This window comes from Dermacentor andersoni, chromosome 3 (assembly GCF_023375885.2).
Source record: "Dermacentor andersoni chromosome 3, qqDerAnde1_hic_scaffold, whole genome shotgun sequence".
In the NCBI taxonomy this organism is placed as follows: domain Eukaryota; kingdom Metazoa; phylum Arthropoda; class Arachnida; order Ixodida; family Ixodidae; genus Dermacentor; species Dermacentor andersoni.
The window spans coordinates 55,291,722-55,303,687 of NC_092816.1; the positions used below are offsets into that span (position 1 = coordinate 55,291,722).

At 49.6% G+C, this 11,966-nt stretch overlaps 1 protein-coding gene across 4 annotated transcripts in view; it reads left to right on the plus strand.

Annotated features, from left to right (window-relative positions):
• Positions 1-9,674, plus strand: part of Rbp (RIM-binding protein) — a 410,709-nt gene extending 401,035 nt beyond the window's left edge. For 3 of the 4 annotated variants that reach the window (XM_055063294.2, XM_055063288.1, XM_050169575.3), the window contains one exon: positions 830-9,674. In XM_055063294.2, the coding sequence (XP_054919269.1) occupies positions 830-1,519 (690 nt within the window). In that variant the 3' untranslated portion in view covers positions 1,520-9,674. The remainder of the gene's footprint in view (positions 1-829) is intronic. The other variant, XM_055063302.2, reaches the window with a different exon arrangement.
• The last annotated feature ends 2,292 nt before the right edge of the window (positions 9,675-11,966 follow it).

The window sequence follows — 11,966 nt, forward strand, 5'->3', positions numbered from 1 at the left end:
TAGGCTGTGCAAAGCGGAAGTCTATGAATCACTGTTTTGACAGATGGGCTGATCGTCATCTGCTTAGTGAGCAGCATGACAAGGCCGACGTCCTCCTGCAATCTGGAACTTTCCACGCCTGTTCATTGTTCCAACGCGCATCATTCGTCGCTTGAATAAGCAGCGATACTGCATCATTTTGGTGCGTGCTAATGTACCTCGCGCGTAATACTGGCCCGTAGTTACAAAGCAGGTCCCACGCTAAAGCTTTTCGTCGGAGCAGTCGTTCCAAGGGTGTAATGGGTTTTTTTAGATTATCAGCGAGGGTGAAATGTACGTTGAATCGTCAATGAGTTCAGGCACTCAATTTCATTTAGCACAGTGCTTCTCAATTATTTGAGTACCGTGGATATCTTGACCATCTCAATAGTGCTTCAGGGTCCTCCAAGAGGATGTTTATTATTCGTAAGGCAAAGTGGGCACAAAAAAAAAATAACTATTAGTCGAGACAGAACTAATGTACTACAGTTAAAGCTACGTGGATTTATTATAATTCATTGTGACAACGGTAGCGCGGGAGAATACGAGGACACGGAAGGAAACAGAGCGGGCGCTTCCTTCCTCGTGTTGTTCTTGCTTTGTGCTACCGTCCTCCTAACGAATCCTCCCTAACTAGTGCGGTTGTCACTTCTGTTTGTTAGGAAGATCATGTTTTAAGCGTTTTGTACGTCACTCACAGGCATCACACCAAACTATATCGAGGACCCGTATGTGTCCGCGAACCGCAGCGTGATAGACGCTGGTTGAAAGCGCTTCTTTCCTGCCCTCTCCTCTTTCCCGGCACTGACAGACCTGCGGGGCGAGCCCTCCATGGGAGGCGGCGGACCCCGAGGTGGCGGCGGCGTCCACCCGTCTCAAGGAGTCCACGGGGGCGGCGGAGGCGGCTCCCAGAGGTCGCACTCGTCGGCCCCTGCGCACCAGGCTCCTGGGCCGGCTGGCCGCCACGGGCCGCCACCGGAGGACCACTGGTCAGCGCAGCAGCAGCAACACCACCACCACCAGCAACAGCAGCACCAGCAGCACCAGCAACAACACGCCTACCAGCAGCCGCACCAGCAGCGGGGCGGGCCCCCGCCAGGCTCGGGCGGCGTCGCGCTCGAGCCGTCCCACTACGAGCACCGGTCCCCGCACGAGCAGCGCGCCGCTTCATACGCGTCTCGGCCGGTCGTGGGCACCGCGCAGCGATGGTGAGCGGCAGTCGACGCCGCCGACGCTCCTCCTGCCCGCCCGGAGACGCGCCTGCCTGCAGACCCGGCAGCTGAAGCGGCGACGAGCGGTGACGCCGCCGCGGCGACCTACGACCCTGGTGGCCAACGGGAAGCACTCGCCGGTGCCGACGACGCCGGTAGCCGAGTCGCCGCCCCCGCCACCCGAACAGCAGAGGCCCAAGAAGAAAGGCCGCTTCCGCTTCCTGCACGCGCTCAAGAGACTCTTTGGCATGAAGGGAAAGCGTGGCTCCGCGCCTCCTCCGGTCCCCTGAGCAAGGGCCCCCGCCGAGAAGGCCCGAGGGCCATCCATCTCTTCTGAAGATCTGAGTAGGGCATCGCTCGCTTGAGAAGCAGCTGGACATAGGCTCGCCTGCACTGACGTGCATCCGGCGAGGCTGAGTTCACGCCGTGCTCTCTATCTGCATGGCTCTGCTTCTAGACACAGTTGCGTATGCTGTGACACGTAAACGGGGATGTTGATTGTTCGTCCTGCTTTTCTCTGCGTTTGAGGAGGGTAAGACTCTCAACGTCCAGTCAAATGATCGACGGGTTGACTATAAATGTCATGTTGACAGATATTGGTGATGAAAATGTGCCGGAAAAACCGGCTTGGGAGTTACGGAAGGTGGTTTATGACCTTCACGTAGGTGAGGAAGAAGTGGAAGAGAGTGCTAACGTCATTTACGATGTTGGCTCATGGGCTGTTCCCGCTTATTAAGGAGAGCAATGCTGTGTACCAGACAAACAAGCCAATGAATAAACGGGAAACACCTGCACATTGTGGCCATTTGAGAAAGCCTAGAAAACTCTAGAAATGTTTCTCTCAGTAATCCGGAAGAAAAGAGTACGCTGGAGCTCTCCTAGATCTGCATGGTTTCCATGCGTTGCATTGTAGATAGGTCGAACCCGTATGTCTAAAAAGAAAGAGAAAAGATGTAGAGACGCAAGTCGTCGACGTTGCTCGAAGGCATTCAGCTGGTCCCTCAATCATATCGGACGTGTGCTTAGAGTGGAAATAGTCCGATCTGTCCAAGAGCAGGACGAACAATGCATTCCGCCTTCGCTCTGCTCTGGAAGCGCTTGTCCCTCTGCTCGAAGTAAAAAAAGCCCCCTTGGTCTTCTGCTGGTGACCAACACCGCTCGTACATGGCTGGCCTTTATTTCACCCTCTTTTGGAGCGTTATGCTAAAAGCGAACAACCTCTCTTCACCACGCTGTTCACTCTCGTTAAGAAAAGGCCACATGCTCCATTCGGTGGTCGTCGTTGAAACGTTTAAAGAGACATCGCCATCTCGTCGTGCGAAATGACGAGAGCAACGCCTTCCGTCACAACACTGCTCAGCGAGTGTACATGACGTTGTGGCGAGTGCGTGCTGGACAAGACTCTCGAAGCCACCCCCAAACCCGCACAACCCGCCATTATGTCACCTGCTGCATACGCTGCCTTCTGGGGCGAGAAGAACCGGACAACTTCCGCAATGGTGTCTGTTCGTGCGCGTCTTTGTGCATCCAGCAGAAATAGCAGGCGCCAGAGGGCCTGCCTTGCGTGTATTAGCTGTGTGATTTGTTCTCGCATACAAACTTTTTAAGACTTTACGTGAATTCTTTTACTTCTCGTTGTCTCGATCCCTCCCCGTGTCCCATAAAGAAAAACGTTGATTGACGTTCAAAGGAAGCATGATCATATTCAATGTACAAAGGAACTGTCTTAACTGAATTTTCATGTCACAGGTCTGCGCGTCATCAAGCTATACTATAGCAGCTGTGCGGTTACGTGCTGTGGTCACCATATAGTAGCGCAAGAGCTATGCCACATACACACATACACACACGTACACACAACTGTCTCGTTCGCACTGGGGCCATTTTGTTGACACCAAACTTTGTATTGCTTACGTTTGTTTATGTTATTTTATTGTTTTTCTGTGACACCGCGGAAAAAATTATCGAGTTGAGGCGCCGAGCATCTCCTTCAAAGCATTTCGCAATCGAGCTGCACACTGAGCTCCAAACGTCACGAGCCGCTTTCACAGCGTGGGACGCGATGGAAGTTACGTGTGCGTTCGAAATGGACAACTGTCAGCAACCGCGGTGTCGTTTGCCGCACCGAGGCGACGTGTCCCGTCTTACGAGCGGCCACTTCAACATCGGCGATTAGCAGGTTCTCGCTTGAAGATGTGGCATCCTTCTGAGCGAAATCGCAAAACGGAGTGAGATGTGACGGCAAATGGCGTCATATTGCACATATCCGCGCACACGTTGCATGCGTGCACGCTCCGAACGCCTGGTCGTTCGAGTACTTCGCGCCCCATTCCACGTGCCAACAGCGGACGTTCCGCCACTCAGGAATCTCGTCCCTAACCATCCCGACGCTCATTAGCATACCACTAAAACCACTTCTAACTATGAGGACCTTCTGGCTTTTCCCAAGACGAATGGCGTGCGCTTGCATGTTCGCGTCTGTGCGTGCTTGTGTGTGTATATGTAGTTTTGTGCCGCTTCGGGCTCGCTTTGCACCGGTGTTATGTACCGCTTGAGAGTTGTCGGTTTACTTTTTATCGTAAGCGTCAGATAATGGCAAGCGTTTTGCATGACTTTACTTGGACATGAAGTACTGATCATCAGAGATGGACACTTTTGCTGGAGCGCAGCCGATGTCAAAAACGCTTTCAGCAGTCACTCAATCAACTGAAGCAGACACAACCTATTATGTCTCGCAGCAACTGTACTCGCAAGGGCCGACCAACATAATATGCGCTTCCTGTGGTACGCTCAAACTTTTCTGACCTCAATTCGGCTCCGTTCCTACCAGTCGTCGCAATACATTCATAGTCATACAGAAGCGATCCGGTAAATCTATTCTCCTTTTTCGTTAAGGACTTTATTAATGACATAATATTCGTCTAATACGATCGATAATAGCACGAAAGCGAAGCATGTCCTTAAATGACGTTAAAGAATGAGGAGCTTCTCATTTCAAGTGCAAGTTCTGGAAACTTTATGTGCATCCTTGTGCAGCTGTTAAACCTCAAAGCATCGCTCACACCACAAACGGAATTATTTGTACGGAAGGTCATAACTATACATGTTGAGAAAGAAAGAATACATTTGGTGACACGATGACACTGAAGTGGGATTCAACATAGCACAGAAAATGAAAGGTGCGACGCAATAGGGCACCCATGGGGAGCTGCTATACTGGTTCCGTAGCTGACACCCAAATGGCATTCACCAACCCATAGTAGATTTGAAGTCCATAAACGTTGCACGCAAATGCATTGTTCTAACGCGATCACGTCCAATCAAAATTATCTGGCAATGTTTTCCCTTCACAAAATTCCTGTTTAGTTTTATTTTCTTTTCCTACCTATTACCGCCCGATTCATGGCCTCAGCCTCATAATGACTTGAGCAATAACATCACGCACCAACCAGGCAACCATTCCAGCTTGCATGTTGTTTCGTTTCGCGCTTTCTTGATAGGCCAATCGCATTGTTTCAACCGCATTTTTTTCTTTATTTTCATTCTTTCGCTCCTTCCAAGCGAACGCGCTGCGTGCAGTTTATTATCTGAACGAAGTCCTCGGTAACTAGTTGTGTTGTTCAAAGACACGCAGAGCCTTGGCTCTTGCTGATTGCTACGCAATTCCAAGCTCGCATATTGTTCCCGCGTTTGCTTGATTTGAAGGCCTTCCGAGTTTTGTTCACGTGCGTAGCGCAACCCTAAATTGATGGCTTCGAAAAATTACTGAAAACCAGCATTGGATCAGCTTCGCCTAGTTCTTGACCCAGCAGAAACGCAGTTCAGTATAAGCCGCCGAACTTTTTTTTTCTCGGGTCGTGCAGCCATCTCACGTGCCATCTCACAGCTAGCCGCCATTGACTTGATCGGTTGGCTGACAGCGGATTGTTTACCAAGTAAACCAAGACCGTGTCCAGCTTTTGGCAAACGTCAGTCAGTGCCTCCTTACTCATTTTACTCTGAGCATTCGGCGCGCGCGTGTGTGTGCCTGTGAAAGTTGCTCCGTGTATCATTTAACAGTGAAACGCAAAACATGCCACGGTATCCATGTCTTATCAGAAGTAAAGCTGCCTCCACGTGCTAGCCGAGTCTCTTGGAAAGCCGAGTTAACGGTTAGCAGTGCTTTGCTATAGAAAACAACTAATTGTCGACCGTGCTCGCTTCGGGGTTTCGCGAACCAAAAAAAAAAAAAAAGAAAATAAATCCTGAAGCTGAAGCCTCGTAGAGTCGACGAAGGTCTCCGCCTTGCTTTGGTGCTTGGTGTTTCTGCCTAACGGAGCATAGAAGTTAGGTGCGCTGTAGAAACCCGGTGACAAAGTGGCGTTGATTTCAGAGTAGGCGGAGCTTGTCTGACCTTGTTCGAGAACAGTGGCGTTTAAGTGTTGCGCTGCTTGCGTCGTTGCTTAATTTGGCCGTGTTCGCACATAAGGTCCCGGAGACGATTCCAACAAACGGACGTTTCGCAAATTGTTACCGCTCTTCTTCGTTTTCTTTCCTGCTTTAGCACTCAACTCCTGAAGCATGCTGTGTTCGCAAACTTAACGACGCTCAAACCGACATAGCGGTCTTTTTTTTTTCCACGTAAAATGTCAACATCACACACGCGCACACGCTGCGGGAAGTCTTACGGAGATAGGAAGTCAGATGTAAGCAATGGCATGTGCCCAGCCACCTTGTAAGAAATGTCAGCCTGACAGCGTAGTTTGCCTGACTTGCGCCTGTAATAGACGGACGCCTGATAACTTTGTTACTTTTTTCTGCGCCCACAAATGCAGTACCATGCTTCGACAAGAGCCTGGCGATCCACGGCGTTGCGAAATTGATGGCCTTCATATTCCTTCTTGCTAGCGTTGTTTCGACTTGTGCAATGTCCATCTATAACATCTAACCCAACTTGAGACATCGCGCTGATTTTTGTACTGCAGGATTAGGGCGTTTTTCTAATGATTGTAGCCTCTCTAACTCTATTCAGCCGTTAAGTGAACGCTAGTTTCTCGTGTGTTTGCTTGAATTTGTTCCTTGTAACGATTTTGTACAGAAGTTCACAGGTGAGCGAGTTCTTGTGGAATCCTCGCAAAATGTTGCGCGCGCAGAGCACTCCTGTGGCATTGTGGCCTGCGTTCGATGACAGGGCCGCTGTGTACAGTATAATAGGAGACAGTATACAATGCGCATACCTATGCGTGCTAAATCTAGACATCGTGTTAAGCGGTGTTACGTCTACGCCCCCCCCTGTAGATGTGACATTTCTCCTTGGTGTTCGCGTGGCTGCATCGCAGTCGGTCGGGAGTCAGTCAAACGGCGAGAGAATGTTTGGGCGGAATCCCCGTGCACCCGTGCCGATAGAAACGCTCGGTATTTTTAAGAGACAAAGAAAAAGAAAAGAAAGAATGTGAGTGTACCACTGCCCATCCTTATGACAAGAGTATAGTGATTTTGAGAACCCGCACGTTGTTTGATTCCTTGTTTATGAGTTGATTGGTGCCGATTTTTGTACATTCCACGTAGCTTCCGTGCTTTACGGCTTTATCTCCATTTCGGCAGTGACGAAGTCCGAGCAGATACGATTAGCTGCTTGACGGCGACCACAAAAGACGTACTTCCGACGCTTATTCGGCGCGTGCCTTCCACGGCAATACATAGTTTATTGATAGCGTGTGGACTTCTGATTCGATATTTATTGGTAACTGATGTATATGAACTTTCTGGAAGCCTCCCGCTCGGAAGAAGCCGGTGTACGGCTATAGACCAAAGAAACGTGCTCGACGACGACTGTTCCCTATAGATAATACGCAGACATATAGCCGAAAGGACAAGTCAATATAAAGGCAGATTGGCCTAGGAAAAGCCCACAGGCAGTCTACGCTCTCCCAACATCAGTTGAAATTCGGGCCCTAATCACGGCTTGGACATGGCGAAGCGGGAAATACTTCCGCTCTCACGGGTACCGCGGAAACACGGCGGAAATGCTTCTCTCGTGGTTGGCGCTTCAAGTAGCTCGAGTTACGTCACACCTCACCCGTTTCGTAGCCTTCTATTTATTTTTTATTTTTTTCACGCTCGCCCCTGCGACCGCGCCAAGGCGCGCACAAAATCCCCACGTCCCGTCACACGTCAATGTGGGCGCTCCTTTCCATAATTCGAGCGGGTCGTGAAGCGAGGGTGGTATGCCTATGCGGAGCGCCCGTGTTCGTCACATATCGTCCTTTAAGCAGCCGTCACTGTCTCATTGAATCAAAGCACCGGGAAACGGCGATGACGACGACAGCGGCTACGGCGCGTTATCCTGCGGTCTCGCTGTGCTAGTCTCGTGAATGACACGGGACCTTAGTATGTCTTGCTCCCGTATACATATATGAGTGACCCGGTCCGGGCCGACAACTGGGTGTCTCGAGGGGATGAACCCACATATTCGGTACATCTCTTACCCGCGCGATCGCCGCTGTGGCTGGTATAGGACACGAACGCGAGAGTCGGAAGTTTGGACACACACACGCCACACACACGGATATATGAACGTGCCTTTTTTTCAGTTGTGACCTGCTTCCCCGTTCTTCGTTCGTGCAGCGCGTGTCCGCAGTGTCGTGTGCATGGAAAAAAAGAGTGAACGAGAGAGAAAGACAGGAAGAAAGCGGTGTTATTCTTTTTTCTTATTGTTGTTATCACACTCTAGTTTTCATTTCTTTTTGAACGTGAACTGCGCGCGCAATGTAAATATGTCCAGACACAATAGGCGCCGCAGTCGTCTTCACACACACACACACACGCGCGCACACACACACACACATTCCGGTGAGACGTTCGTCGTGTTCCTTTGCTCTTCGGAGAAGAGACCGATGCATTATGTGTATAATCGCACGAGACGTATTGTGTAACTGACGAGTGGCTAGTCGGCCAGCCGTCTGGGGGGTCCGCGGCGTCCGACCGCTTGGACCTGGCCGTTACCGCAACCTGCTGCTGCATGTGGGCGTCATTATTTTTATTATTATTATTATTAATGTTATTTTGATGTGCAATAACAGTGACGACGACGAACGGCGCATTGTCGCTTTTAACGCTTCGCAACTTTCTGGCTGTTTCTCGCCCCCCTTATATATGTCCCGACCCCCTTCTGACCAATAGCCTGGTTTGCATTCCTGTGTTCGTTTTTGTTGTTTTAAGTTCTTTTCTTTATTTAATAACTGCATGGTGTACGACCGCATATGCATAACGCTGGAAGCTCGAGAATAGCAGTCTTCTCATTTCGAGTTTTGTTTTCCTATCCCTCTCGTGTGTGTGTTTTTCTTTTTCTTCTTTCTGTTTATTGCAACTGAAACTTTCGTTGCACTTCAGCATTCGCTGCCATCAGGTTAGCGTTAACGCTGCTGTGGCGCTTGAAATGACCGGGCATGCGCATTTTTCAGTGTGGAGAAGCGAGCACAAACATTCTTGGCTTCAAGTTATATTGCTGACGATAACAACCTCGCGTTGGTTTGTACAGCTGACCGACGAGCTTTCTGCGTCGTGAAATCGCGCCCAATCTAAACGTAATTACAGTTGGCACTTACCATACGGCTTAGATTATCAGTGTAGCGGCCGCTGCCGCCGGTATGTGCCTGTTAGCGTAAATTTGAAAATCGGCTTAATTACTCGAGCGTATCTGTCCTTACGCCTGCTACAAGTTATTCGTAGTAGGCACATGTATAGGTTTTTTTCCGATTCGGTAACAAAAATGTGTGCGGGGTGTCAGATTATTCACATTTTCGAAAGGACCAAACCGGTGCCGCCTGAAAGTTGGCAGGGTTTGTGACCGAGCAAGGCGGACGTGAGTGACGTCAGTCGCAAGCGATTTGCGCGCGGAACACGTATGAGAGTCCCGATTTGTTTAGGAATGAAAATGAAAGAGAACTGTGCATGGTTGAAATGTTTGGAACTGGTTTTGGAAGGGATGTTACTGCTGCTTGCCAAATTTGTGGCTAGTCGTCTGTTGCAGCGTCAGTGAGAATCATTATGCACTTCCTGAGTTCCGTTTGTCGTGGAGATATTTTTTTTCTCTTTTATGTTTGTGTGACTCATTGAGCGTTCTTAGTTTTATGCTTGTCTCGCCAGCAGCATCGCACGTTTGTCGGATTACTGTGTGCGCCAGACTCCCTTCTTTCGTTTTTCCTGTTGCAGCTGCTTTTGGATCGGGGAGAGGGAGACACTTTGTTATCTGTGATGTATACCTCGATAAAAAAAAAATGCTTCGGCGCCTCTCGTCCTCAGTTTCACATGAACTTTGTCTCAAGGTTGTGCAAAACTTACTCCTTTTTCCCTGTCCCAACCTCTCTCTCTCTCCCGCTGCTGACATTTCACCAGGTTTCATCTTTCTCAAGAACGGTGTCGCACATTCCGCAATAAAAAAAAGAACTATGATGAAGAAATGCATGATCTGTCTCCTGTTTATTTTCTTCCTTTTTGCTGACGCGTCATCTTGCGCCGATCAATCGATTGACGATCTTTGCGATGTCCAAACAGTCCCCTAACTGGAATGAAAGTATTACACATGACCAAGGCATGTGCAGAGTCCAAACCACCTTTTTCCCTTACTCAATTCGGTTAAAACAGGATCATGGTAAAAAAAAATTCCGCGTTCTTCTTTCGCTTTTAACCGGGAATTCTCAACAATATAGCTATTAACATGTGACTAAAAGCTTTGGGAAACCTTTGTAGCAGTGTTTCTGTTTCACTGTTGGATGCTTTTTTTTGCGAAGCACCCATGTTTCACATGGATGCTTCGCCCGAGAGGCGAAGCGTCCATTGCGAAAGCAAATTGGTATACATCTATACGAAGTAAGCGTAATAGTTTTATAGGCCGTATAAACTTGGAAACATTGGCTCACTAAATAAACAAGCGTGGTGTCACGCACGCACAGGCAAACATAAACACATCACACTGGATGACCGCGGACAATCGCTGTCAAAATGCTGGTGCGAGACAGCGCGACAGCAGCATCGAGCAAAGTGGTCTCCGTGCTACCTATCGCTTCAAGGCGAACTCTGCGGCGACTACAGAGCGCGCGCGAAGCTTTGAGCCGAGCCCTCGGCGCACCTAGACTCTGTCCCCGTCGCAGATCGCTTTCATTTCAAGATAGGGCCCGCGCGGCCGCGCCATACGCGGCAGCCGCCGTAGTAGAACGCCCCCTCTCTCCCCTCCCCGGCAGCCTTGCGCGCGACCGAAGACGGCACGCTTCCTTCCCGCTTTCCTCCCTTGCGCGCGCGAAATCGAGCCACCATCGTCGGCTCACCCTCGCACGCTTTCACTCGCACATGCAGCATACTGAACGTCACGGCGACGGCGACGGCAGAAGTGCGCCTGGAGTGTCAATATAGTTGATATCGCTGTAAAATGTGGGACTCTACATATATCATTCTGGCTATCATTAAAGCTTTATCGTTCGGTCATATTTACAGTTCTGTGCCATGCTACAAGAACGAGACAGCTTTATTCTGTGACGATTCAAGTCCGTGTCATCACTGTTCGTGGAGATGCAGCTGCCCAGGCAGTGAACCCAGCGTAACATCGTTCACATCGCCAAAAGCAACGTACTTCCTAAAATACGCTTGAAGGGCCGAGAGCTTTTATCACGCTTTAACCTCATTCCTGTTATAGCGCGGCGAGGACAGAACAAGATTTATATCTTAGAGACTATGTTTTTATTTTTATGGACTAGTGCCGCCATTTTGGACTGTTAGCTCCCGTTTACCCTCTGTAACAACCGAATGCACGGCACTACGATCGATGCGTTTGAATGAAAACGGTTGTTCGGATGCGTTCTGTGTTTCGTGACCATGCCAATTTGACGTCACTGCGTACAAAGCTGAGAAATTGTGCCTGCAACAGAGCAATCCCGTGAATCGAACATAAAATTGTGCGTACGTTCGAGTGCATCAAGAAGCTGTTGTCAGCTAGACTGGTGGATCATGACGATTATAAGTGAATTCGCCATTTGAATGTGGTTGTGGGATGTGCCACTACACTTTATAGCGTAAGTTTTGTGGGCACTATTACTACACAGCGTTCGCTGTGTACGGCACCGCCCCGTGGAACACCTTGATCCTTCGGCCATTCATTCGTAAACTGTCACGGCTTGCGAGCGATTACAAGGCCTCCGGCTTGGTTGTTGTGTGGCCAGATGTGTGGCAATCGATGAGTGCAAGTACAATGGGTCATAACAATGGAGGCTTTTATCTGTCCTGGTTCACGTTGCAGGCGAGAAGCAGCAAGCTGTACCCAAGGCTGTAATTTTCAGTTAACAAACCTCTTTCGAGAATGGGCAGTTGGCAGCAGCTGCTTGCATTGGCATTCAATTGCTCACACTGCCTTTCCACCTTAACAGAGACATGGAAAAACGAGATCCCGCTTCGAAATGGGTTCTGAAAACGGTTCACTACCGAGCCCGTGCCGAGTATTCTAAAGAAAGCGGGTCTTCTCGATAGAGTTCGCTGCTTTCAAGTGCACGCATTCACAGCACAGCTGTATAGAACGACGGCCATCTGCGGTGGCTTCTAGTTGTCGAAAAATAAGGTTGTTCGGATGTACCACCAGTCTTAAGTCGCTAGCACTAGTCACTCAAGGTGGAAATGCGCCTCAGCTGGACTGTAGTCCTTCTCGTGGGGCAGTTTGCAAGGTACGGGCTTATTCTGAACCGACTCCCCATCTTTAGCAATAGTTGCAAT